The sequence below is a fragment of the Eubalaena glacialis genome, chromosome 18 (genome assembly GCF_028564815.1).
Source record: "Eubalaena glacialis isolate mEubGla1 chromosome 18, mEubGla1.1.hap2.+ XY, whole genome shotgun sequence".
NCBI classification, from domain to species: domain Eukaryota; kingdom Metazoa; phylum Chordata; class Mammalia; order Artiodactyla; family Balaenidae; genus Eubalaena; species Eubalaena glacialis.
Genome location: NC_083733.1, coordinates 70,132,586 through 70,158,899, shown reverse-complemented (window position 1 = coordinate 70,158,899; position 26,314 = coordinate 70,132,586). Strand labels below are relative to the sequence as shown.

The 26,314-nt window shown below is 54.7% G+C and overlaps 2 protein-coding genes across 2 annotated transcripts; both read right to left on the bottom strand.

The window, feature by feature from the left end:
* Positions 1 to 13,684: 13,684 nt before the first annotated feature.
* On the bottom strand, positions 13,685 to 14,656 carry RNF225 (ring finger protein 225). The gene has a single exon (XM_061172765.1). The coding sequence runs from the start codon at positions 14,654 to 14,656 to the stop codon at positions 13,685 to 13,687; it is 972 nt and encodes a 323-aa protein (XP_061028748.1).
* Positions 14,657 to 16,055: 1,399 nt separating this feature from the next.
* RPS5 (ribosomal protein S5) lies at positions 16,056 to 21,705 on the bottom strand. The gene is made up of 6 exons (XM_061172768.1): positions 21,596 to 21,705; positions 20,749 to 20,857; positions 17,404 to 17,613; positions 17,117 to 17,245; positions 16,255 to 16,353; positions 16,056 to 16,174 (listed from the first exon to the last, which is right to left on the bottom strand). The coding sequence occupies exons 2-6, from the start codon at positions 20,854 to 20,856 to the stop codon at positions 16,106 to 16,108; spliced, it is 615 nt and encodes a 204-aa protein (XP_061028751.1). The 5' UTR covers position 20,857; positions 21,596 to 21,705; the 3' UTR covers positions 16,056 to 16,105.
* Positions 21,706 to 26,314: the final 4,609 nt, after the last annotated feature.

Genomic DNA, 26,314 nt, shown 5'->3' with positions numbered 1-26,314 from the left:
CGGTTCACCCCCTTGGCAACTCCCTGGCCTCCCCACATGCCACTCTCCATGTGGTGTCCAGACAGTGCTCGGCATGGCAACCACGATCCTATCCTGCCCAGTCCTTCCCACACCTCCCAGGGCCCACTGCCACAGGCATCCTCCAGCTCTGCATCGAAGACCTCCCCAACTGGCCCTGTTTCTAGTCAACACTCAGCCACCCAGAACTACAACTGGATCTCTGAGACCCCCGCCTTCCTTCACCTCTGCCCTTGTACAGTCTGTCCCCTCACCCGCCATGACCTTCCTCTCTCCTCCTGAGGCACATTCAGAGCCCAGCTCCCGGGCCTTAGTCCCTGCCTGTCTGCCAGGTGACCCCACCCGCCGCTGAATCTGCAGCCCTGCATGAAAAGTCCCAGGTCCCAAAGAGGGCACATATAAAAACCTGGCAAGCCCACAGAAGGGCGGATAGGCCCAACCCCAGGCCCCACAGACCCCCTATCTCCACCACCGCCATGCCACAGGCTGCACCCCAGGTCCACTTGCCCCTCAGCAGCCTTGGCCCCCCGTCACTCCCCCTCTGCATTCTCCTCCTGACATAGGCCCAGCCTTCAGGACTAGTGACGCCTACCACCACCTTCACACTGCCTATGCAGAACATCCGCAGGTCCCAGCCTCCCCTCCTCCACCCTGTCGCGGCATTCATCACCCTCTTTCGTCCATCACACACTGATCCAATCCACTCTCCAGCCCCACCCTTTGGATGTTCCCAGCCAGGACCCTGCAGAATTCCACGGCTACATGTCCAGGTGCCTACCCAGTGCCTCTATTCGGGAGTACCTGGATTTATCATGCTTAATGTCTCCAAAACCATGCTGCAGATCTTCTCCCTGGAAACTGCTCCACCCACCAACTTCCTCATCTCAGATGATGAACCCTCCATCCCTCAAGCCACTGAGTTCAAACGCCTAGGCTCGTCCGTGAGGGCTCACTGTCTCTCTCTGCCGCGCATCATGACACTGCGCTAGTCCTACTGAAATAACAGATCCAGAGTCCAAGCACCTCTGTCCCCTCCACGGCCACCACCTTGGTGCAGCCACCCATCCCCAGTAGCCTCCTCGTGGGCGTTCTTCAGGCACAGTCTGTTCTCCCCTCCACCGCCAGAGGGAGCCTGCTAACACCTGAGTCACATCACCTCCCGCTGCTCTAAACCTCCCACTGCTCCCAGCGCCCTCAGGACAGAAGCCTGGACTCATTCCACGCCTGACTCCTGCCCCCTGCTCACTGGCCTCACCAGACGTAAGTGAGAACTACGGTTCCGGGAACACTCCCAGCTCAGCTTCATTGCCAAGTATTTGCACATGTTCGTTTCTGTGTCTTTAACACTTTCCATGTCGTATCCCGTTGACTGACAGAAATGGGAACCCTTCTGCGTAACCCCCGACTGGGATTCAGGATTCTGGGCCAGATGCGACTCCCCCAAAGCCCGAGAAACAAGGGCAAGGAGGTGACGGGGAAGGAGGAGGAGTCTCAGGAGACCAACATCCGCTGAATGGAGTCCGAGCTTGTGAGGGAAGGCCACGGGGCACCCTCCACTCACCTGCGCCAGGTCCACCATCACCGCCGCCGTCGGACCCAGAAAGAAAGGCGGAGACCCCTGCCGAGGGATGGGTGGCCGCGGGCTGACCGTGGCAGTCCGGGTCTCAGTCCCCGACCCCTCCTGTGTAAAATGCCCACAAGGCCCAGGGGGACAGAGGGTGGGTGTGCAGCCCCGCCGGACACCTCCGTGCGAGGCAGCCCGTCCCACAGTTGGGACAGAGCGCCTCAGGAAAGGCCTCTCCCCACCGCTGAAACCTCCACAGAACTGAGCCTAGCCGGCGCGCGAGCCCTGCGGCGGGAACTACGTTACCCAGAAGACACTGCGCCTACGTCCCGGCGCTGGCCAATAAGAGCCCAGGAGATGGGCGGTTCTGGGAGAGCGGATGGGCGGGACTTCCGCCGCTTGCCCCGACCGTTATTTGGGCAGAAACAGCTGGTAGTCGGGCAGGGGATGATGATGTCCAGGAGGCTACCTGAACCTGCAGAGACCGCACGAGAGTCGGGTCGATCCCACCACGCCCTGTGCGCAGTGTGACCGCGGCGAAAGTACTGCCTCCTCGAGCCCCGGAGTCCCTGGCCGTAGTGGGGCCGCACCGCGCGGGGGCGTCCCCCCCCCTCCCCGGGGTCAATGCAAAAGCCGGTCGGTGCTCGCAGCCGCCGTGGATTCGTCGCCTTTGACGTTGAGCAGCTGGGGACCAAGGGCCAGGAGACTCGGCAGGAGGAGGAGGTGTCGGGAAGATCAGTAGTTGGACGTGGGCAGAGGTGTGGATGTCCCAGAGCCTGTGCTGCACTGCTCAGTGCGTACCTGTCTCCAGCAGCTGGGACCTCAACAATCCCTTTTGCAGAACCTCATGAGAACGGACGCTGAAAACTCGCCCTATGCATGCATGGCTTACAGAAAGGCCTTCGAGGAGAAGCAACCCTTCTTTACCACTGAGGAATACATGATGGGGCAAAATCCCGTGTGTGTAAGGCGTGTGGAAAGGCCTTCAGTCATATCGCCCACCTCTGAAGTCTGCAGCAGCAAGTTCAACACCAGAGAGTTCTACTTGGGCAACCACTGCGGAAAGCCTTCAGTCAAAAATGCCCTACAGGACTTCCCTGGTGGCGCAGTGGTTAGGAATCCTCCTGCCAACGCAGGGCACACGGGTTCGAGCCCTGGTCTGGGAACATCCCACCTACCTCTGAGCAACGAAGCCCCTGTGCCACAACTACTGAGCCTGCGCTCTAGAGCCCAGGAGCCACAACTAACGCAGCCAAATAAATAAATAAATAAATTTATATATTAAAAAAAAAATGCCCTGCATACCTTTTCTTGTAGGAGCTCATAAAGCTGTCACCTTGTGAGTGCAGCCAATGTACAAAACTATAATTTTGTATTTTCTAGAATTCATATGTGGGGGTCTTACAGGTTATTATTTTTTTTCGTGGCTTCTTTCACTTACCTTCATGCTTTTAAGATTTTTTCCCCATAATGTTGCGCATAGATCATTAATTTTTTGCTTCTGATGGGCTTAACGGATTTCATTTTATGGATGCACCACATTGTGTTTATCCACCCTGGTAATGGGATATTGGAGTTGTTTCTACTTTTTATTTATTTTGAATAAAGTTGCTATGAATATTTGCATAAGCCTGTGAACATAGTTTTCATTTCACTTGAGTAAATACCTAGGAGTGGGATGAAATCAGTATTTAAACATGGATACAATTAGTTTCTTAAATCCGTAAGCTTTTTTATTCATTCCACCTGTAATTATTTAGAAATTTGGATCGCTTAATGTTTTAAAATGCTAATTGTTTGACAAATCCATGTTAGTAAATTGGGCATGAAATAAGAAAAGTAACATCTTCCTCTGCACACACAACAGTCCTGTATCCCCAGGTTCAAACCCCAACCCAAGCATAATTTCACTGGGGACAGGAGTCACCTGGGGCAGGCAGTTGGACCTCTGTGAACTCTGGTGTCCTCACCTATGATATAGAGATAGTAGCAAGTACTGCACATTTTGAGTTCTGCTTGATGTCCTTTACCCATATCAACTTGAGCCTCTCAAACACCAAGAAATCATGTGCCATTATCAGCCCCATTTTTATTTTTTATTTATTTATTTATTTTTGGCCACGCTATGCATGGCTTGCGGGATCTTAGTTCCCAGCCAGGGATCAAACCCGTGCTCCCTGCAATGGAAGCGCAGAGGCCTAACCACTGGACCGCCAGGGAATTCCCTATTGGCCCCATTTTTTAAAATAAATTTTTATTTATTTATTTATTTGTTTATGGCTGTGTTGGGTCTTCGTTTCTGTGCGAGGGCTTTCTCCAGTTGTGGCAAGTGGGCGCCACTCTTCATCGCGGTGCGCGGGCCTCTCACTATTGCGGCCTCTCTTATTGCGGAGCACAGGCTCCAGACGCGCAGGCTCAGCAATTGTGGCCCACGGGCCTAGTTGCTCTGCGGCATGTGGGATCTTCCCAGACCAGGGCTCGAACCCGTGTCCCCTGCATTGGCAGGCAGATTCTCAACCACTGCGCCACCAGGGAAGCCCCAGGCCCCATTTTTAAATTAAGGAAGCTGAAGCACAAAAAGCTTACATTATTTGTCCAAGAGCACGGAGCTTATTATTAGCTGGGGTGGGATGTGAACCCACATAGTTTAGCTCTGGAGTCTATGTCCTTAGCTTCTTCACAACCTCTAGGACTTATCTGTGGAGGTGTTATGAGCTTCAAATAAAAGGTATGACAGGCAAACCATAGTGCTTGGAATTCAGTGAACTCTCAATAAGTGTTATTACTTCATTACCACCATGGTTATTAACACATTATTATTACTGGAAGATGGGTGCTGGTGAAATTTTGCACTGAACTAGAAGCCTCTCCCACATGCCCCACATATGTATGGTTCCTACCCAAGGATTATTTCTTAATGCTCAGCTAAGTGTAAGTCTTTTAAGACTGAACCACACGTTTAAAAAAAAGGCACTAAAAGCACACTGAATCAAGATGAACGGGAAACCATCCTAATAAACACATTTTAGATTAAAAAAAAGACTGGACTACATGTGTCACAGGGGTAGTCTTCTGGGTGGAAGGACCTCCCTTGAGGACTTGTGACACTCTTACAGAAACACCCTGCTTGAAAGGTGCCTCCTCATCCCGCACTCCAAGTCAACAACTGGAAAGCCAAGAAATGCTGGCAAAAGTGCATCTTGACTTTGATAGGAGAGGACAGCCCCATCACACATGTGTGTCTGACACCCAGAATATGTCCGTTGAGGAGGCTTGAGTCAGGTTAATGGGCTACTGTGCAAGATCACAGAGTGGAGGATTCCTCATGAAGGGCACGGAGACGGGGATGAGGTACAGAAGATGGAGAGTCCGCTTGGAGGTAGACTCTCAAACACACTCCTCTGTAAATGGGTTTCATCTGTGAACATTGTGTAGAAGGATGTGTTCAGGCCCAGGAAAATCCAACTGTAACTGAGCAGCTGGTGTTCAAGTGCTATTCAAGCATATGTGCACACCTCATGACACACTAAGTGCAGGCCAACTTGGAGAGCACTGCAGAAGGAGCGGTGAAGAGTGAAGGAGCACGGCAGAGAGGAGCAGATAAGAGGCAGAGGACAGAGAACAGAGAGGTGGGAAACAGTCAGGGGAGGAAGTCAGACTAGAAATGGCAATCCTGGGAGTTCCCTGGTGGTCCAGTGGTTATGACTCTGCGCTTCCAATGCCGGGGGCCTGGGTTCGATCCCTGGTCAGGGAACTAAGATCCTGCAAGCCGTGTGACGTGGCCAAAAAAACAAAAAAAGAAAAAAGAAATGGCAAGAGGGTGGAATGTCCAGAAAGGGAAGGAACAATAGGCGTATTCATTTCCTAGGCTGCCATAACAAAGGACCAGGGACTGGGTGAGTTAAAACAACAGACAGGTCTTCCCTGGTGGCTCAGTGGTTAAGAATCCGCCTGCCAATGCAGGGGACACGGGTTCGAGCCCTGGTCCGGGAAGATCCCACATGCCACGGAGCAGCTAAGCCCATGCGCCACAACTACTGAGCCTGTGCTCTAGAGCCTGAGAGCCACAACTACTGAGCCCGTGTGCCACAACTACTGAAGCCCACCCGTGCACCGCAACGAAGATTAGACCCTGCTCGCCGCAACTAGAGGAAGCCCATGTGCAGCCATGAAGACCCAACGCAGCCAATAAATAAATAAATAAACAAACAAAACCAAAAAACCCAGACGTTTATTGTCTGACAGTTGTGGGGGCTAGAAGTCCAGAATCAAGGTGTCAGCAGGATCACGTGCCTTCCATAGTGTCCAGAGGAGAATCTGTTCCTTGCCCCTTCCATCTCCTGGTGGCTGCCAGCCTTCCTTGGCTTGTGGCCACATTACTCCAATCTCTGCCTCCGTCATCACATCTCTTTCTCTGTCTCCTCTCTCTCCCTCTTGAAGGGTACTTGTGATTGCACTGAGGGCCTACCCAAAGAATCCAGGATAATCTCCCCATTTTAAGATCCTCGATCACATCTGCAGTTTCTTCAGCCATATAAGGTAAGTAACATTCACGCATTCTAGGGATGAGGACATGGATATCTTTGGGGGCCATTATTCTTCCCACTACAGAGCCCTTCACTCTGCTTGGGGGGGAGTCCAGAACTGCTGGGAGCATCAAGCTCTGGACTGGCCTCTGGGCAAGGGAGGGGCCACCTGTGTTGATGAGCCAAGTCTGTATCCCATGGGGGGTTGGGGGGACCACCCAGAGCGGGCTGGATCAGAAGAGCCATACTCCAGCCTGGTGCAGACGTGAATGATGCTTCTCAGACCACATGCACACAACCAGTCAGGAAAGGACACTCGCTTCTGGGGATCCCTGGAAATCAAAGTCGAGAGTCGTGAGTAATTTAAGCCAGGGCTCAGCAGACTACAGCCTGTGGGCCAAATACAGGCCATTTTCTGTTTTTCTCTCGTCCCCAAAATGAGAACAGTTCTTACATTTTTTTAGTGATTGAAAAAAAAAATCAAAAGAATACTATTTCATGACATGAAAATTACATGAAATTCATATTTCCATGTCCATAAATAGAGTTTTATTGGAACACAGCCACGGCCATGCATTTACATATTGTTTATGGTACTTTAACTCTATGGTGGCAGAGTTGAGCAGTGACCAGAAACTTCACATCCTGCAAAGGTGAAAATATTTACTATCCGGCTCTTTACAGAAAAAGTTTGCTGACCCCTGATTAAGAAGTCATAGAGCTGAAGAATTTAACCAGCGGAGCGGCATGTAAAACAAAGGTGGCTGGAAGGAATTTGCTGGAGGAGGAGAGGATGGGGATGGCCACACTCAGCAGTTGCAGTGCGACTGACTCCAGCGCTGCCTGCAGGTGAAGATCGAAGATCGCGAGGGCGCCCTCCCACCACAAGTCAGCAGCTGGAAGGAGGCGGCCATGCCAAGCCCTGCAAGACGGCTAGGAGCTACCTCAGAGCCCTCGGTTCCGAAGACTGACTAAAAGGACACATTGAACTCAGAAAATCTTTCAAACTCTTAGTTCCAGTTTATTACAATGAAAAGGTTCAAATTAAAATTGGCAAAGGAAAGAGGCATACAGGGCAGGTTCTAGGAGAGACCAGGCACAAGCTTCCAGGTGTCCCCTCCCAGTGCAGTGCCGGATTCTCCCAGCAACAATATATGACAATAGAAAAGGCTGAGGCAGAAACTAATACAGGCAGAAAGATCAATGTCTTCTTCAAGACTGTAGCCTAATTCTTTTTTTTTCTTTAATATATTTATTGGAGTATAATTGCTTTACAATGGTGTTAGTTTCTGCTTTATAGCAAAGTGAATCAGCTATTCGTATACATATATCCCCGTAGCCCCTCCCTCTTGTGTCTCCCTCCCACCCTCCTTATCCCACCCCTCTAGGTGGTCACAAAGCACCAAGCTGATCTCCCTGTGCTACATGGCCGCTTCCCACTAGCTATCCATTTTACATTTGGTAATGTATATATGTCCATGCCACTCTCTCACTTTGTTCCAGCTTCCCCTTCCCACCCCCCCAACCGTGTCCTCTACGTCTGAGTCTCTATTCCTGCCCCCCCCCCCTTTTTTTAATATTTATTTATTTTGGCTGCTCCAGGTCTTATTTGCGGCATGTATGTGGGATCTAGTTCCCTGACCAGGGATTGAACCCGGGCCCCCTGCATTGGGAGCGCGGAGTCTTACCCACTGGATCACCTGGGAGGTCCCAACTGTAGCCTACTTCTTAGCACAAAACACGATGAGGCTTTAAACCCCCTGGAAAACAGGCAGCATCTCTCAAGAATAAGCTGCCTCCTTATCTTGGGGATACCTCAAGTATGAGAACATGAAGCTCATAAAGTACCTAGACTGGCTTCCTAAATAATACCTTAAGAAAGAAAGAGAGAGAGGGCTTCCCTGGTGGCGCAGTGGTTGAGAGTCCGCCTGCCAATGCAGGGGACACGGGTTCGAGCCCTGGTCCGGGAAGATCCCACATGCCGCGGAGCAACGAAGCCCGTGTGCCACAACTACTGAGCCTGCGCGTCTGGAGCCTGTGCTCCGCAACAAGAGAGGCCGCGATAGTGAGAGGCCCGAGCACCGCGATGAAGAGTGGCCCCCGATTGCCACAACTAGAGAAAGCCCTCGCACAGAAACGAAGACCCAACAGAGCCAAGAATAAATAAATAAATAAATTTAAAAAAAAAAAGAAAAAAGAAAGAGAAACAAAAGAACCCACGTATCACTAAGTGCTCTTTACCAACATCAACCCTCTCACACTCCTGTCCGTCTTGGCCAGCCCTCCTCCAATGGCCCTCTGCTCCTCACGGTGGCACCAGTAAGCCTGTCCCTGCATCAGGGCCTTTGCTCTTGCCATTTTCTCAGCCTTGCAGGCTGTTCCCTGGCCTCTGCTTGCCTTGTTTGGGCATCTGTGCTCCTACTCCCTGACCCCCGACAGTCTTTGTCACATCATTTTGCTTTGTCTTCCACAGAACACTTAGCTTTGACCTAAAGAATACTATGAATGGTTTGTCTGGCTGTGGACTGTCCAGCTCTGCCCTGGAACGTGACTTCTAAGGAAGAGAGAAATAAGAACATCTGTGACCTTCTTGTTCACTGCTACAACCTCAGCAGCCAGCCCAGAGCCTGGCAAATATCACAGGTGCCCCTTGAGATAAGGAAAGAACTATGAGATGAAATTTCAGCATACGACAGAGATTGAGTAGGTCCGTGGCTCACTGGGACAAATGCTTGGCCTGAAGCAAGGCTGGCCAGAGGACAAGCCCCCAGGGCCCATATGCTCCTGTTGTGTCTGGCTTCCTGTGGCTCCTCAAAATCCAGCAGAGACCCTCAGCCCTGTCACAGCCCACCAGTACCTGAGAGCAGGGAGCACAGCCTGAGTGAAGCCAGGAGAGCCCAAGGCCAAGAGTACACCCCACCACTCCCCAAGTGAGTTTCAGAAGGGCTAAGGACAAGGCCATAATAGGAGTCGGATTTACACCCATATCTCTCTGGCTCCAGAGTCCACACCCATGGCTGAGCTGGCCCCACCGGTTGGGAAGAACAATCCACACACTGCTGTTTTTAAGAGTGGATTTCTACAAACTGTATGATTCTATTGGTACGAAATGTCCAGAATAGGCAAATCCATAGAGACAAAAAGTAGACTAAATGGTTGCCAGGGGTTGAGGAAAAGGAGACATGGGACATGACTCGAAAGGGTATGGGGCTTCTTTTTGTAAATGTTCTGAAATTAGATAGTGGTGATGGTTGCATAAACTGCGTGATCATACTAACAACCCGATGAATTGTACACTCTAAATGGGCAAATTGTATGGTGTGTGAATTACATTTCAAGAAAGCTATTATTAAAAATAAAAACGAGTAGATTTCTGGAAGATTCCTGGGAGAAGTCCCATACCCAATGTGGAGTTTTCCACGGCCATTAGAGTGGAAACATCCATGCCCCAGAAAGAGGGACGCAGGTCATAGGTCTCTCCTGGCCCCTCTGGCCCCAAGCCTCTGCAGAGACTGACAGGGCAGAGGAAGCCGCAGCTTAGGAGGACAGGCCCAGCTCTGCCCCGCCAAGGTGTGTGCCCCTAGGGGAGACGCTCTCCATTCGAGCCTGTTTGCCCCTTGGGACGGAGGATCCCAGCACTTCCCAGGTCGGCCTTCGCTTCAGCTTCGGGCCCCTGATTGGTCGGACACACACACACACACACACGCACACACACACACACACGCCTCCCCCAATTCCACACACACACACACACACACACACACACACACACACACACACACACACACGCACCCCTCCCCCAATTCCTCCCACTAGACTGCGGCCTGAACGCGATGCGCGCGACAGGCCGAAGGCGGGCAAAATCGCCATAGCAACGACAGTCTCAAGCTTTCGATTGGCTATCAGTGCTGGCGCGCCTTCTCTGCCCCTCCCACCAGGCTCCGGGAGGGGCAAGATGCGCGCGCAGCTCTACAGAGCGGCGGGGCGAAGGCGGGCCAGGTTGCTATGGCAATTAAGGTCACGCCCCCAGCCCGGAATGCGGCCTCCGATTGGTCCGCGTTGCTGACAACCTCCTAGCTTTCCCCGCCTCGAACACCGCTTAGGTTTGTGAGTGGGAAAGACTCAGAGGATGAAAGGAGGAGAGGGGCCCGGGGAGGAAGGAAAAGCGAGGCTGCCCTGCCAGGGTGTGGAGTTGAGGGGAGGTGTTTTGCAGAAAGCTCTCTGGTCCCTGTTCGAATCCACGCCCTGCCCCGCCCAGCCTCAGTTTCCCCATCTGTAAGCTGCACACTTCCGCTCTCAGGGTCCAGCGAGGGCCCCCCGTGGGCCTTGTTCCCGTGGCCTGAACACAAGAGGCCCCAATGACAGGAGACGAGTGTGGTGTGGGCAGAGGCCTCCGTGACCCTCGTGAGGAGAGAGGCTGGCTGGATCCCGGTAGAGTGGAGCACTTGGCGCCCCTCGGGGGCAAATGCAGGAGACCTGGCGGAGGGCCTGGAAAAGGTTTGGGGAGTTGAGGGCCCCACGAGCGTGGAGGGGGAGGCAGTGTTGCCAAGATGATGGCTCGTCTCCTCAGCCCTCTGGACATCATCTGCCATGCGAAGTCCCTCGTTCACAAGGTGCCCCGAGTCCCCCCTTGGTACACAGCAGGCGCTCAATAAATACTTGTGGATGAACGAATTTTTCCTGCAAGTAGTTTATTGTCTCCCGTTTTACAGAAGCGAGAACCAAAGTCTGGCCAGTAAAGGCGTCCCTGGGCACCCATGCCAGGCACAGAGGCTAACCCCCACTCTTTGGGTGTTCACAGGCATTGGGACCAGTGGAAGGAGGAGCAAGTCTGGGGCAGATGGTGGGGGGTGCGTCCGGCAGGGATGGAGTGGGCAGAGGGAGGGCCGAGAGAGCACAGCTCCAGGTGGCCACAGAGGCTGGTAGGCAAGTGTCGGGAGGAGTCCCCTGTGATCCTGGCCCCGGGGTGGTTTCAGGCAGCCACTTTGTTCGTGGGCAGTGGGCGGGCAGACATCGAGGTAGGCTACATTTTACGGGAAGAGAGACTGAGGTCTCAGGCTCCCAGCTGGGAGGGTGGAGAAGCAACCCTTCCCCACAGTCCCAAGGAGGAAGCACGTTAGGACAGGGAGGAGCCAGCCCTGCCCACTGCCCTCAGCCACCAGCTCCCTGCTTAGGGCCCCCTGCCTCAATGCCAGCTGGCGTTACCCCTTAGCATCCTTAAAGATACAACCCCGAGGCCTCTTCCTCCAGGCAGCCTTCCTTGAACACTCTCAGGCAGAAAGTATCATCTTTCTCCTCTGTGCACCACCAGCCAAGGGCCCCTTCTGACCCCCCTGGCTGGGCCCATCCCTGCCAGTTCTACTCCCTCACCGTAATTCTCCCAGCCTGGGGTGGAGGAGGGAAGGGATGAGGAGGGGCATATTGGAGACCCTCTGGTAAGCCTAGTCACGGCCCCCAAAGGTATCCAGATCCTAATCCCTGGAATATGTGAATCTGTTACCTCACATGGCAAAATGGACTTTGCAGATGTGATTAAATTAAGGATATTGAGTTGGAGAGGTTATCCTGGATTATCTGGGTGGGCTCAGTGCAATCCCAGTGTCCTTATAAGTGAAAGAGGGAGGAAGGAGAGTCAGGAAGAGATTGCAAGAGGCTACACTGTTGCCTCTCAAGACAGAGGAGGAAGCCAAGGAATGCAGATAGAAAAGCTAGAAAAGCTAAGGAAATCCTCTCTCAGAGCAGCCAGAAGGAACTCGCCCTGCGGACACCTTCACTTTAGCCTGGTGAAACTGATTTCAACACCCTTGGCCCGCAGAACTGTAAGATAACTAACACGTGCCGTTCTAAGGACCTGATTTGGTGGTAATTTGTTGCAGCAGCCGGGGAAAACCAATACAGACCACCAGTCAATCCTGCTCCTGCCTGACCAGGTCTCCTCCCTGTCAGGCTGGGCTGTGCCTGCCCAGTGACCCAGCACACTGGTCCTGGCCCCTGTACCTGTCATTGGCCCCAGATGTGGGACAAGAACTGGTCCAGGAAGACACTCCCTAGGACACCCTGATGTTCCTCCTCCTGCTTCCCACCTGGAAGCAGCGGCTCCCATCAAAAGGAGCTCCGCTGACATGCCTAGGTCAAGGTGGCTGGGAGCCGGGTGAACCTAGGATGCCCGCAGACATTCCTGGGTTGCTTCTTGGTTACCGGCAATGCTGTCACGCCCTACAAAAGTACTTGGCACCCACTGTATGCCAGGTGCTGAGGACACACATGTAAACAAATCAAACAGGAGCCTCTAGCCCCAAAGAAGTCACATTTCTGTCTGGAAAATGCTGGATGCCCCCCTGCCACACACAGCATCCCAACCTGTGGTGAAGTGAGGCAGACTGGGGGCTCCAGGGCCTGGGGGGAGAAAGTCCATGTTCAGTTTGTGCAGAAGGTGGCTGCTATCTACCCCACTGTGACTAATCCAGGAAGGCTTCTGAGAGGAGGACCACTCTCCCTGCTGAGGGAGGGCTGAGGCTTCATTCACCCTGGCGTACAGCAGGGTTGCCACAAAATGCTGATGGAGCCCTGGAGGAGATGAAGTAACCACGCTGAGTATTTAACGAGTGGAGATGGGGGTGATGAGGGCTCTAGTGGCTAAGGAGAGGGGCAGGGATGTCCAGGAGCGATCCCTCACCCAAAATCACACGACACTGTCTGACCCAGAGGGCAACCTTGGCCTCTTTGAGCCTCAGTGACCACAGCTGCCCCTCAGCATATTAGGCAAATCCCAGAAGCCACTAGCCATAGGGGAAGTCGAGGCCCCATTGCAAGTTGATACTCAGGACCCAAGTGGGAGCCAGTCTTTGAGGCTCAGGCCCTGTCTGTCTCTCCCCAGTCCTGGCCAGGCCACACCTCCCCCTTCAAGCCCAAGCCCCAGCCAGGTGTGTAAGGCAGCAAATGCAGGACCAGCATGGAGATGGCTGGATCCCACCCTGGCTCAGCCTGCAGGCAGCAACTCCACAGCCTCGGGAGGAGTGAGGTGCTTGGTCCTGCAGTGGGCCACTCACAGGTGCGGCCAGGGAATAGTCTGCCATCCAAAGATGGGGGCCTCCAGCACCTGCAGAAAGCCCAAAGGATGAGTAAATCAGAGACTTAAGCTCTGGTGCCAGCCAAGGATGAGCGTTCTCCTGGAGCTCTGATGCTTGGGGTGTACTCAGCAGGACCCTTACGAGGATCAGGGATGGGGTACCCCTAGCAGGGCCACTGCACGATGTTGGTCAGGGGGACTCTGCGGCTGGGCTCCCACAAGAGCTGAGGATCGAGGGTACCCCCAGCTGGTTTATGAGTGCCTCCCAGCAGGACCTTTACAGACATGGGGGTCCCACAGCTGAATGCCCACAGGGATTGGTGTCAGGGGTACTCCTTGAGAGGGTCCCTGCTCCGTGCTAATGATGCCAGGAATGATCCCTCCAGGCCTCTCTAGAGAAATGCGTGCTTGCCATGCGCCCTCTAAGGCCTCCACGGGAATCATGGCGAGCGTCAGGATGACACCGGGGTCCCCAGGCCTGAGGCAGGGCCTGCGGCGCAGACGCGTTTACTGCGCCCCCCACCGCCTACTCCCGCCGCGTGCCCGCGGGGCCCAGCCAGGGCCAGCCTCCGCCCCCCATCTGCGGTCCAAGGACCCGTCCGGCGTCTCTGTCTCTTCGGGAACCCCCTCGGGCTCCAGCGCGTCCTCCGCAGCCCCCGGCGGGGCGGCGTCCAGGTCAGGGCCCACGGGGCGCGGCCTCCAGCCGGAGGTCCAGGGCGCCGCCGGCGTGGGCCGAGGCGGGAACCAGGAGAAGCCGGGCGCCGGGGCGAGCGCCACAAGCTGGGGCCGCGCGGGGCTGGAGGTGGTGGCGCGCGGGATGAGGAAGAAGATGTAGAGGCCCGTGACCACGAGGCCCGCGGCCACCAGCGCGGCCAGGGCGACGGCCGCGTGGAAGACCCAGGCCGAGCGGGCCAGCGTCAGGCGGCGCGACAGCGGGCGGCCGAGGCGCAGCGGCGGCGGCGGCGGCGGGGGGCGGGCCTTGCGCGGTCCGGGCGCGGGCGGCGGCTGCCGCAGGTAGAGCAGGCCGCGCCGGCGGTCGAAGCGCACGGAGCCCTGGCGCGGCGGCGGGGCGCGTGCGGAGCCGGGCAGCAGGCCGAGCTGCGTGGGCAGCGCGGGCAGCTCGCGGCGTGGGGCCAGGCGCGTGGGCGCGCGGCACACGGGACAGGCCACCGCGTCGCCGCCGCCCGCCGTGGCCAGGGACAGACGAGCCAGGCACTCGAGGCAGAAGACGTGGCTGCAGTCCAGGCACTTGGGCAGCTTGAATACGCTGTCGAAGGGCGACACGCAGATGAGGCATTCCACGGGGGACGCGGGCGGCAGGATGGGTCCCCGGCTGCCGTCCCCTTCCTCCTCATCACCCTCGTCTTCGTCCTCCCCCCTGCCGGGGGACCGGGGTGTGGACGGCGAGCCCGGGATGCTGGGCTCCGAGCCCAGGGGGACCCGGGGGCGGCGGAGCCAGGGCGGCCGAGGGCAGGGCATCTGGACCCGGCCTGCGGGGAGAGGCGGTCAGGCAGCGAAGGGGCCGGGGGAGACGGCAGAGGGGGTCTGGGGAGGGTCGGGGGCTGGGCTCTGGAAGGATCACCAGGGCAGCGGCGTCCAGAGAAGGGGGAGCAGAGCCCAGTAGGCAAGGAGACTGGGAGTCGGGACAGAGAAGGGGAGCGTGCAGGTAGAGGATCTGGACACACAGGCACACAGGCAGGTGAGACCCAGAGGGGTTCTGAAGAGCATCAGGGACAGACAGGGAGCACCGCAGATTCTGAGCTACACTTGGGGGACGCCTCAGCCAAGAGCCAGGTGGACCTGAGTGACCCCAGGAAGGACCCCAGACAGGCGTGGAGAGGAGAGACACGGACTCCCAGGAGAGCTGGGCAGAGACAGACCCTGGGGAGACCACAGAAGACAAACGGGAAAGGCAGATGGAGAGGACGGAAGCTTCAGGATAGGTGGCCAGCAGCCCAGGAGTCAGACTCCGCAGTGACAGACCCCAGCGGGCCAGCAGGCTCTTCCCACCTGCTGGTGCTTCCTCCCTCTGGCTGGCGCTTCCTCCCTCTGGCTGGCGCTTCCTTGCCTGTTCTGACCCCAACCCTAGCCCTACCTGCAGCTGGATACGAAGTGCTCCTCCCCATGGGAGGGCGCCTGTGGTGGGGCCACTCCCTCCGGATGCCAGGTTCCCACCAGACCTGTCACACTGCCCTCCCCGCCCCCAGGACAGGGAACACCAAGCCTGACACCGGCCGGATGTCCAGGGTGCCATGAAGGAGGCACAGGCTCATCAGGAGAGGGGGTCCCCACCACCACTCCCAGCCTTCAACACCTCATGAATCCTCCACCTAGAGCCACTGGTGGGGTGAGTGCAACCCGGGGTGTCAGTGGCTCTGGGCGGGGGCAGTGTGTCCAGGAAGAAGAGTGGGACTTCTGGAGTCCTGGGGGTTGAAGGCAGGCTGACCCCACAGTGGACTGGACCGGACCAGCCCTGTCCAGCCAATGACAAGGGGCTAGAAACTGTCTTGGTCCAGAGCCCAGGCCTTGGCTTCCTCCCCCTGGGGCTGCTTCCTGGCAACACACCTCTCAGGGCGGTGGGCTGCAGCCACCAAGCCCCTCCCCAGACCAGTGACATCTCTGCCAGGAAAACCCCACCCCTCTCATTTCCAACACCTGCTGGAACAGTCCAGGCAGCCAGGCCTGCAGCCCGAGGTGCCATGGTTCTGAGTCAGTGGTGCTTCCTGAGCCGAGCACTTCCCTGGTGAGTACAGGTCCCGAGAGACCAGAAGACATGCCAGGGACACGGGCAGCTCCCCCAAAACACCAGTCATCCTGCCCCTCACCCCCTGCTCCCAGATACCCTTCCCCATTGAGCACAGACAGCGGCACAGGTGGGTAGGCCCACCCCAAAGGGCAAACAGGTTTATTGCAGCTGTGGCCAGGCAATCAGCGGTTGGACTTGGCCACACGTTCCAGCTCATCCTTCTTCTTGATAGCGTAGGAGTTGGAGGAGCCCTGCAAGAAGGGATGGTTAGCTCCAATGTTGGAGGACCCTCCCCTTGAGACTCGCCCCCCCCCCAGGTGTCCTCACCCACCTTGGCAGCGTTGATGAGCTCGTCTGCCAGGCACTCGGCAATGGTCTTGATGTTCCGGAAGGCGGCCTCACGGGCACCTGTGCACAGCAGCCAGATGGCCTAGGGAGCACAGGGGTCCCTGTGCTAAGTAGGGGTTGCCCCTACACCATGCAGGGACACGGCTCTCCAGTACCCTGGGACCCAACAAATGCTGCCTACCACGTTGCCATCCGCAGGACAACTGAGGCAAGACACAGTGGGAGCCCACAGCGCTGCCCAGGTGCCATGCTGCTAGATCTGGGATCAGACTGAGGGGCACAAAAAAGTGTGCGGACACAAAGGCTGAAGCTGGGTCCCTGATGACAGGTGACTTGAAACTAGCCGTGACAGGGAAATGCAATGTGTTCCTGGCCTGGAACCCTTGACTAAAAACGAACAGCTATAAAGGGTATGCTTGGGGACAGCTCCATAAACTGGAACAGTGATGTAATGTCAAATGTTAGATTGCTGTTAAATTCCTTGGGGGTGACAGAACATCTTTATTCTAGGAAGACACCCACTGAAATGTTAACAGGGAAATGGTCAAAACACCTGCAACTGATTCTCAAATGGTCCAAGAAAATAAAAAAAAAAACAGTGTAAAAACATATACCCAAATGAAACTGGCCCTTCAATCAAATGCTGCCCAGGAGAGGGCCCAGAGCTAGGACCTGCTCTGCGTGGGGTGGGAATCCAGGAAGCCTTCATTACCTGACCCTCAGGTAAACATGCAGACAGAGATGAACATTCCCACTTGCCAGTCTCTGCTGCCCCAGGCAGGATTCTGCCAGAGCCTGGTGGCTATTCCTGGCCACCCACGTGTGCCCCAAAGCCCCAAGCCCACCTGATTCACACGGCGCAGCGGGGACACGTCCACAGCCTGCCGCCTCACTGTTCCAGCTCGCCCAATGCGGGTCGAGTCCTCCCGGGGGCCGCTGTTGATGATGGCATTCACCAGGACCTGCAGGGGGTTCTAAGAGAGAGAGGGGCCGTGAGCCAGATACCTGGCAAGCATCCCTCCCCGACCCTTCACCCCTAAGACCTGGAGGACCCTGGCACGCAGATGGCGGGGTGGCCGCTGGCTTCAGGGTGTGTAAGGGCACTCCGCCCCACCTGGCCTCAGGGCCCTACCTCGCCCGTGAGCAGATGGATGATCTCGAAGGCGTGCTTGACGATGCGCACAGTCATGAGCTTCTTGCCGTTGTTGCGGCCGTGCATCATCATGGAGTTGGTGAGGCGCTCCACGATGGGGCACTGCGCCTTGCGGAAGCGCTTGGCCGCGTAGCGCCCTGCACTGTGGGGCAGGTATTTGGCATACTTCTCCTTCACTGCGATGTAATCCTGGGGCAGCAGGAAGAGGGGGTGAAGGGACCGTGGTCAGGAGCAGGATGGATCTTGAACACCCACTCAGGGTAGCTCCCACCCACCTGCCTGCCACAGAAAAGTAAAACCGAAGCAAGTGACTTTACCAGGCCACTAAAAAGAGTACTTCCTTTCTAATGGGAGGAAGGGTATGGAAAACTAAGTAGATAACCACCCACGATACCAGTCTTGTTTTAAAAGTGTTCTTCACTCTGCACTGACGTTTTATATCAAATAACTCTGTTCTGGAGGGGCTGTCCCGTGCACTGTAGTATGCCAGTAGCACTCCTCATTACTGACACCCAAAAATGTACCCTAAAGGGGTAGGGGTGGGGGGAACTAACCCAGAGAACCAGTGTTTCAAACAATCATTCAACAATCCTGCCTATATATACATACATATCCCAAGACAGTGTCTAGAAACACTAAACCGTTCGGGGGAGTCAGAGGAACTGTGCATGTGGGGACTACTTCTGATATTTCCAGTATGAAACCTACACCAAGTCATTCTACCACACACACGAGAACATGTACAAACAGTGAGTTTCTACAAATACAAGGATTAACAGGAAAAGAACACAGAGGACTCTGATGTAGGCACGACAGTCTGGTGTCTAGCCTGGAGAGGACCACTGACACAAACAGGCAAGTAGACAGACGGGTGTCCATGCAGAGACTCACACTGTGCCAAAAAAAACCCTGCGAATACCAAATGCCCCAGCAAGCGTTTGGTTGAGCTGTTGGGCCCCACGGTGGAGCCCAGCACAGCTTTCAAGAGAGTGAGAACTCTGATACCATGCTGACTTATGCTTTCCCAGCCCCTAGGAGAGCACCAGGGGAAAGCGAAAAATAGTTTTTACATTATTAAAGGGTTGTACAAAAAAAAGCAAGAAAAAGAAAACAAGGAAGCAAACACGCACGTGACAGACCACATGTGACCTACAAAGACTTTATAAAACATTTACGAACTGGTCCTTTTAAGTTTACAGACCTCTCCCCCAACAAACCCATGAAGGAAAACAGCTCTGCAAGACATTCAGAGTGAAAAACAGGTTTGAATTCTCTGTTAGGCTCAGTGCCTAGGTACCATGATATATTTAGAGGCAACAAAAAGTTTTAATTTCTTTTAAAAGAAGAAAGGGAAAAATATGATCAAACCTGAATTTTATTCGTCATTATACCAATGCAGTCACAAAACATAAATTTCTTTTTATGAAGGTCCCACAGAAGTCCTAATGAGGCCAAGTGTAAAACAGTATGGGGGCAACATACAGTGGGAGAACTCCCATTTCTCAATTTCAAAACCTATTACAAAGCTATAGTAATCAAGACAGTGTGGTACTGGCAAAAGGATAGGCATAGAGACCAATGAAATAGAGTTCAGAGTTCAGAAACAAACCCTTACATCCTTGCTCAACTGATTTTCAACAAGGGTGCCAAGACCATTCAATGGGATACTCTCTTCAACAAATGGTGCTGCGCATGTGGGATCTTCGTTCCCCAACCAGGGATCGAACCTATGCCCCTTGCATTGAGAGCACAGAGTCTTAACCACTGTACCGCCAGGGAAGTCCCTTTACCTTTCTGTTCTTAATTTCACTGATTTCTGTTCTGATCTTTATGATATCCTATCTTCTACTTTGCTTTGGTTATATTTTACTCTTTTTATTTTTTGAGGGGTGCTGAGATTATTGATTTGAAACTTTTTTTCCTTTTCTAACGAATCATTAAGTATTATAAAGTTCCTTCAGTACTGTTCCAGCTTTATCCCACAAGTTTTCATTACAATTTATTCAGTTCTAAATATCCCTTGATTCCCTTAGAGACTTCCTCTGTCACCCATGTATTATTTAGAAGTATATCGTTTCATTTCCTACTGTTTGGAGCATTTTCTGGTATCTTTTTGTCACTGATTTCTTATTTGTTTCACGTTTGGTTTGATTGTTTACATTTGTTGATGTTTGTTTTATGACCCAGGGTGTGGTATCTCTTGCTGAATGTTCTGTAAGGTTTCTTGAAATGAATGTGTATTCTGCTGTCATTGGGTGAAGTTTCTATAAATGTTTTCACAATCCTCTTGGTTGGGGTTATTACTCAGATTTTTTACATCCTTGCTGACTTTCTGTCTAGTATTTATCTCAGTTGCAGGGAGAGGGATAATGAAGTCCTGAAGTATAATTGAGAAATTGGCTATTCCTCTTACAAGTTCTGTAAGTTTCTGCTTCATGTATTTCAAAGTTCTGTTGTTTGGTGCATACACATATAGGATTGCTATGTCATCTTGGTGTACTGACCCTTTAATCATAATAAAAGGGTTTTCTTGCAAAAACAAACAAAAAAAAACAAATGGTGCTGGGACACATACATATAATGTATAAATGAGACTGAAGTTACGTTTTATTGCCTAAATTTAAGTAAGATCCAGAAAACTCCAAGAGACGAAAACAAAAGGTGCTGGGACAACTGGATTTCCCCATGCAAAATGATAACGTTGGGCCCTTACACTTTATGGGACTTGAGCATCTGCAGATTTTGGTAAACTTCGGGGCTCCTAGAAAGAACACCCCTCAGATACTGAGGAACGACGGTAAGGCATTTAGATTTTTAGGCATTTGAATCTTTATAATTTAATTGACTCGTCTCTCCAAGGCACAACTTCTGAACTTGAAGAATACTGCCCATTTTTATTTAATTCTAAAACATATAATTTAAATAAAATTTTATAGCCTGAATGAAATATTGTCCTTGTCATCTTCAATACTTGAGTAAAATAAGAACACTCAAAACTTATAGATAACCTTTAAAAAACAAAATATATGAAACTAAAAAGATAAATAAATAAAAGGTACCATGGTGAACTTTATGTGTATTTCACTACAAAACAATTAACTAAACAACTTGTGGGATGTGATACTCCCCCTGAGGAAGGAACCATCTCCTGACAAAAATTGTAGCAACCTCTAACAGGATACAAGGAAAAGCAGACACGATGGATGTGGTGGTCCAGGGATCCTTCCTTCACCTGTCCCATCTTCAACTCTACTTACTGGGACAGCTACAAGTTTCAAGTGACCCACCCCCAGCTGGGGAGCACAATCATTACACCCCCCTCACCTGCAGGGAAATGTCATTGATCTGCACATCATCGGTGCTCCACTTCCCAAAGAGCTTGATGTCGGGGGTCTCTGCTACTGCAGGTGCAGCTGTCTCCCACTCCGTCATCCTAGGGACAGAAACTGTCAAAGCCCAGGCATACTCACCACGGACTCCGAGGCTAGCGCACAACCTGAGAATTGGGAAGTTACCAGGAACCGAGAAAGGCTGTGAACATCTGAGGCCACCTTGTGGAACCTTAAGAAAACCACTCATCTGTCAGCAAGAAACACCGGTCTCTCACCCAGGAACCGTGAGGCCAACAGCTGGCAGGCACCCCCTCAACGGTTGCAAGGCGGCCCAGAGACGGGCAGGAGATGCCAAATGCCCTGACGCTGCATCCGCTCGAAGTCAAATCCCAACCTTGTTCTTCGAGCTCTGCGACCCTAGGAGAGTCTACAAGCCGCTGTGGATTCAGCTTCCTCATCAGTAAAACAGAAGGATCAACGGTATGAATTCTGCGCTTTACCAGTGCAAAGGTCGAGTTTGGTGTCCGACCCCGACGGGGGGATTAGAGACTGCTATTTAGGAGAAAGCGTGTCCAGACCAAAGTGTGCATCGTGCATGTAAGGATAACGGAAACTTCTTATAATTAATAAAGTACAACTACAGAAACCAGACCAACATTCCCCAGTCCGCTGGGGGCAAGGTTACGGCGGCGGCGGGGCATCAGCAACGGGGCGAGAGTAACTTTCCCCGCGCCTCCATCCTTGTCCCCTGCCCGAGGGAAGCCCCTGGTCTCGGGGCCCACCCACGGCTCCCGGAAGACCCTCAATTGGCCTTCGGACCTCCGACGCGGCAGCCTCACCTTAAGGCGCAGCCGAGACGTCTCGGTCGCTCAGCGTGGACCACGCGACGCCCTGGCACAGACAAGAAAAGGCCGCACGCTGCGGGCCGACGCTTTTAAGGGAGGCGAGAACTTCCGGGTCACCGAAGGCGGCGCGTGCGCAGAAGAACAAGGCGTATTTACGGACCAATCCGGAGCGAGCATGTAAAGGCACCCTCTGGGCCAAACGGAAACCGGAAACCCCCGGCGCATGCGTACTTGCAGAAGCGGGCCCAAAGGTTGTGCCTGGCGGATGTCCAATTTCCAGCACTTGCCAGTTCGTGGGGGGGGGGGGGGGGTGTGGGCCTTGCACAGGCGCAGAGGTCTCTATGAGGTCAACGCCGCCATGTCTAATGAGGGCAGAAGTCTGGCCCGCGCTCGTCGCTGCCCATACAAGCAAGCGCTGCAGGACCCGGCGGCTCAGTGAAGCCAGGGCGTCGCGACTGCCGTCCGCTGTGGTCCGGGCCCCGCGCGCGTGGGCGGGCACCACTCGCGGGTCCCCCTCCCCCACACTCGCGCGCTCTGGGCTGCTTGGGGCCTGCGCCTCCGAAAGGGGACCCTTCGCTCCACCCCATGCCGGGGTTCCCCCCCCCCCCCCCCGACCGACCATTGTCTCTCTTTGGCTCCCGCCTCTCCTGCCCCGTTACCGCGTGCGGGAGGGGGTCAGGGAGGGGCCCTGGAGGAGGAGCCTGGGGGACAGCCCCCGCCCTTTTTGATCCAGCTGGGTTCTGTGCTGCCGAGGTCACTGATCGAGTGCAGGGTAGGCACGGTGGTGCGTGCCCTGCCCACTCTGCAGCCGCACCCAGCGACCCCGGTGGTCTGCGTGGAGAGCACGTGCCAAGCCTTCACATCCCCCGCCTAGACTCTGGAGCCGAGCTGGGTTGTGGACGCCTCCTCGGCGGGCTTCGCAGAGGCAGCGACCACTGTAGCTGCACACCCATGCTGGCTGCAGATGGCAGGGAGCGGCATCTGGCAGAGCTTGGTCTCCAAGGCGCCTGAGGCTCCTCACCTCCAGGTGCCCACCTCAACCTCCAAGGGTGGGAGTTCCCCTTCTCAGACCCGAAGGGGCCCAGCCACATGATCCAGGCGGTCCTTCATTTGTCCGCACCAACCCCACTTGCCCACCTTCTGGGCATGCGCATTACAGTTGCTCAGCAGCCGCGATGTTTGTTGACTGATTGTAAAGGATACTGACTGACTATAAAGGCTCGGCCCTATCCCTATCCCAATTCCAGGAGCGTTTCAGACCAGAAACTCTGGGCCCCCTTGGACTGTCGTCGTCAGTCACAGCTCATGCCACTGCTAAGGGGGACACAGGCCTTGAAGCTGGTCTGGGCAGCGGGTGAGACCTCAGGCTCTGGTGGATTGAAGTCTGGGAGCCGCACCCAGAGAGGCCAAGGCCCCCAGCCACTGCAGCCTGTGGCCTTATCCCTGGCCTCTGCCCTGGTATGTACAGAGCAGCAGCCTCGGGCCTTTTACTGGGGTCTGTGGGGATGGGGAGGAGCTAAGTAGGCTCCTTCCTGGTCCTGGAGGGACCCTCTCTGATCATTGGGGGCCCTCGCTGGTCCTGGGGGACACAGCTGGGGAGGTGCTGACTGGGGGAAAACAGGGAGGCTGGGAGTAGGCACCAGGCACCCTCACACTCAGCAGGATCCAGAGGGGCCCCCCAACCCTGCCTCTTTCTCCTCAAAAGTGGACAGGGGCCCACCCCCTCTGAACCTCAGTTTCCCCTGTCAGTGTGGAAATGGGAACTAAATCACACAAGGTGAGTTTGGAGCCTGTGGCCTGACTGTCAGTGGTCACTTGATAATGGGCATCTTTATAGACCTGACAGGAGTGACCCACCATGCATGGGAGGGCAGGAGAGAGGTCCTGCAGTAAAGTCCTATGTGGTGCGGGGTAGGGGGTCACCTTGCATAGCTGACGATCACACACTACTTGCCAGGCCTGAGACAGTCCAGCCTCCCCAGGTCCCCAGGACACAGGCACAAAATCCGGAGTCTGATCCCATAAGTCTAGGGATGTTGGTGCTGTGCTCTTCAGGCTGGAGGGGGAAAGTCTGCAGAAGCCCCTTTGCATTCCTGGTGCATCATGTTCACTCTGGACTGACCAGCTCTGGCCATCTCCTCTGCCCTGATTTTCAAACTGCTCCATGAGGGTAGAGGCTGTTTGGTTTCTTCCCCACTGTGTCCCCAGCTGGAAGTACTGAGTCTGGCACACAGTATCTGCTCACAAGTAACTGCTGAAAAAACGATGGATGGAAGGATGGATGGGGCAGTTCTCCCTAGTCTTGCTGCTCCCTCTCTGGGCTTCAGGCAGACACTGAGCGGCTGGGCCTCCCTCCTCCACCAGACACCAATTCCAGACCCAGAGTCCTGCTGTCTCCTGTTCAGAACACCTCCTTACCTGAGTCTGCCCCTCTTCCTGGCCACAGCCTGGGGAAACCCCTTCCTAATGCCAGGTAGGCATTAGGAGTCTGGGAATCAGACCATTTGCTCTTCAGAACAACTTGATTAGGCAGTCAGGGAGGCCCAGAGAGGTGCAGTAACTTGCCCAGGGTCACACAGCAAAAGGGGGCAGAGCTGGGATTCTAAGGTGGTTGGCCCCAGAGCCTGACCTCTCCCTCCTCCGCTGGCCTCTCCACCATCTCTGCATCATATCTCCCCCAGTGCCGCCGATCTCTGAACATACAAAGTGCCCAATAAACAAATGAGTTCAGTCAACTCTGGGCCTTTCCACTGGATCTAGCATGATCCAGAGAGGGGCTCTCCCTGTGCCTTAGGCTTCTCCCTTTTTAAAGAAAAGGCTGCTGAGCCAGTAACCATGTAATTACTGAGGAAAGATGGTCTCTTTGGTTCCAAACCTGCTCAAACAAAGGAACAAGTGAATGCGAACAAACAAGCATATTTATTGTTCCTCTAACTCCTGCAGGACTGTGTCTCCCCCTCCCACAGCTGCCTGGCAGAGAACAAGTTGATCTTTCCCACTGTCCTGGGCCTCTCACTGCCTTGGCCACTGACCATGAGTCTAAACCTGGGCTCACAGGGGTGGTTGGCTTAGCCTGGGTGTGTGCTACAGGAGCGGAAGGTCTAGACCTCAAGGCAAGGGAGGTGCCTGGGCCAGTTCACCTGCTAGGTGGGCCAGCCTAAGCCCCTTCCCCATTCTCAGTTTGCTTAGCTGTAAATTAGGACCACGCATTCATGGTGGCTCTTTGGAATTGGGGGCAGGAGTGAGGCAACAGGGCAGAATGTGCAGGACGGGGGTGGCAACGCTGGATCAAATCCGGACCTGTCTTCTCACTTGCATTACTTGGGGTAAAGAATAGAGGGGAGAAGGAACTGGGCTGGATTTGGAAACCTTAGGACAGGGTATTAATAGGGGTCTCAGAGGCTTGGGTTAAGGATAAATCCAGAAACACATTTTGAACATCCAAATATCCAGAATTAGTGGGTACAGGATCTCAAATCTTGGAGACCAGATGTATGAAATCAGAAGTCTCACAGATACAGATTCTGGTGGCTGCGATTTGGAGGTGCGAGGCACAAACTGGGAGAGAAACGGGGACCTGGACTTGAAGGGGAATACAAGGCCTTACCTGCAAGAGAAACAGAGACCTGGATTTGGGGGGGACTCAGAGGCAGGAATTGGGGGGAGAACCAGGCATCCGGATTGGGCGGAAGTAGAGGCGGGAACTTAAGTTACTGGTCACGGAGCGGGAGGACCCGGCCATGGGGATCTTGCGGGGGTCTAAGGACACGGCCTAAACCTTTGAGGGGACGCTCCGGCCTACCTCAGTCCTGCACTTGGAACCGACCGACAGCTTGGACCTAGACCGGAAGCCCCGCCCTTCCCTGGGAACGACCAATCACCGGAATCCAAGTGATAGCCTGCCTGGATGACGTAATGCGTCTCCAAGACGATGGCGAATCGCAGGAAGGCTCCAGCTTCACCCGGAAGCTGGAGTTCCCACCGCCCCCTGCGGAGGCGGAGGAATGGGGGGGTCGCCATGGTAACCCTAAGGCCCAGTCAAGCCTGGACAAGATCGCCGGTTCCCCTCTCGCCAGGTTCTCCGCCGCTGAACTACCCGGCAGAGTCTGGGGCGGACCCGGGGCAGAACCTCATTTTCTCAAGCCTCTCCGTACCGGCCTCCTCTGGTCACTTTTGAGAAAAGGGACCCTGACGCCGCGCCGGCCCGGAGAACCACGGAGATGGCAGTCTTCCGGGCGCCAAGAGCCGACCGATCAGGGCACCCCGAAGGACGAACGCCAGGACTCCTGCGCTTCCGGTCCGGGCGGGGCCGCGGCGGGGTCGGCTAGTTGGTTCCGGAGCTGAGGCGGTGCGGGCTCTACCTCGGGCTTGTGCGGAAGTCCGCGGCCTAGAGGGGCGACCGGCCTGAGCCTCCTGCCCCGTAGGAGCCTCAGGTCCGAGTAGAGGGCCGGCTAGAGCTCCTGAGGAGCCACCCATTTTCCGTGAAGGTGGGGGCGCCTGGATACCGCCCCCGGGGCCCTCCCTTCCGCCCTTCGGGGATGGAGGCGGGGTCACGATCCTCCCGCGGCTCGCGGGGCTGAGGTGAAGCGTTGGTGCAGGTCGAGCCCTGGACTGTGTCGTGGACGGTGGCTGCGAGTCCGGCTGCATGGGTTCTGCCCGGGATGCGCGGCTTTCCTATCTGGGCCTCAGTTTTCCCATCTGTAAAGTGGGGAT

Excerpts from the sequence above, each read along its gene's own strand:
- RNF225 (XM_061172765.1), bottom strand. The coding sequence starts at position 14,656 with ATGCCCTGCCCTCGGCCGCCCTGGCTCCGCCGCCCCCGGGTCCCCCTG.
- RPS5 (XM_061172768.1), bottom strand. The coding sequence starts at position 20,856 with ATGACGGAGTGGGAGACAGCTGCACCTGCAGTAGCAGAGACCCCCGAC. Across the intron at positions 17,614-20,748 it reads TCAATGACATTTCCCTGCAG|GATTACATCGCAGTGAAGGA; the intron begins GTGAGGGGGGTG and ends CTGCTGCCCCAG. Across the intron at positions 16,354-17,116 it reads CGCTGCGCCGTGTGAATCAG|GCCATCTGGCTGCTGTGCAC; the intron begins GTGGGCTTGGGG and ends TGTGCTCCCTAG.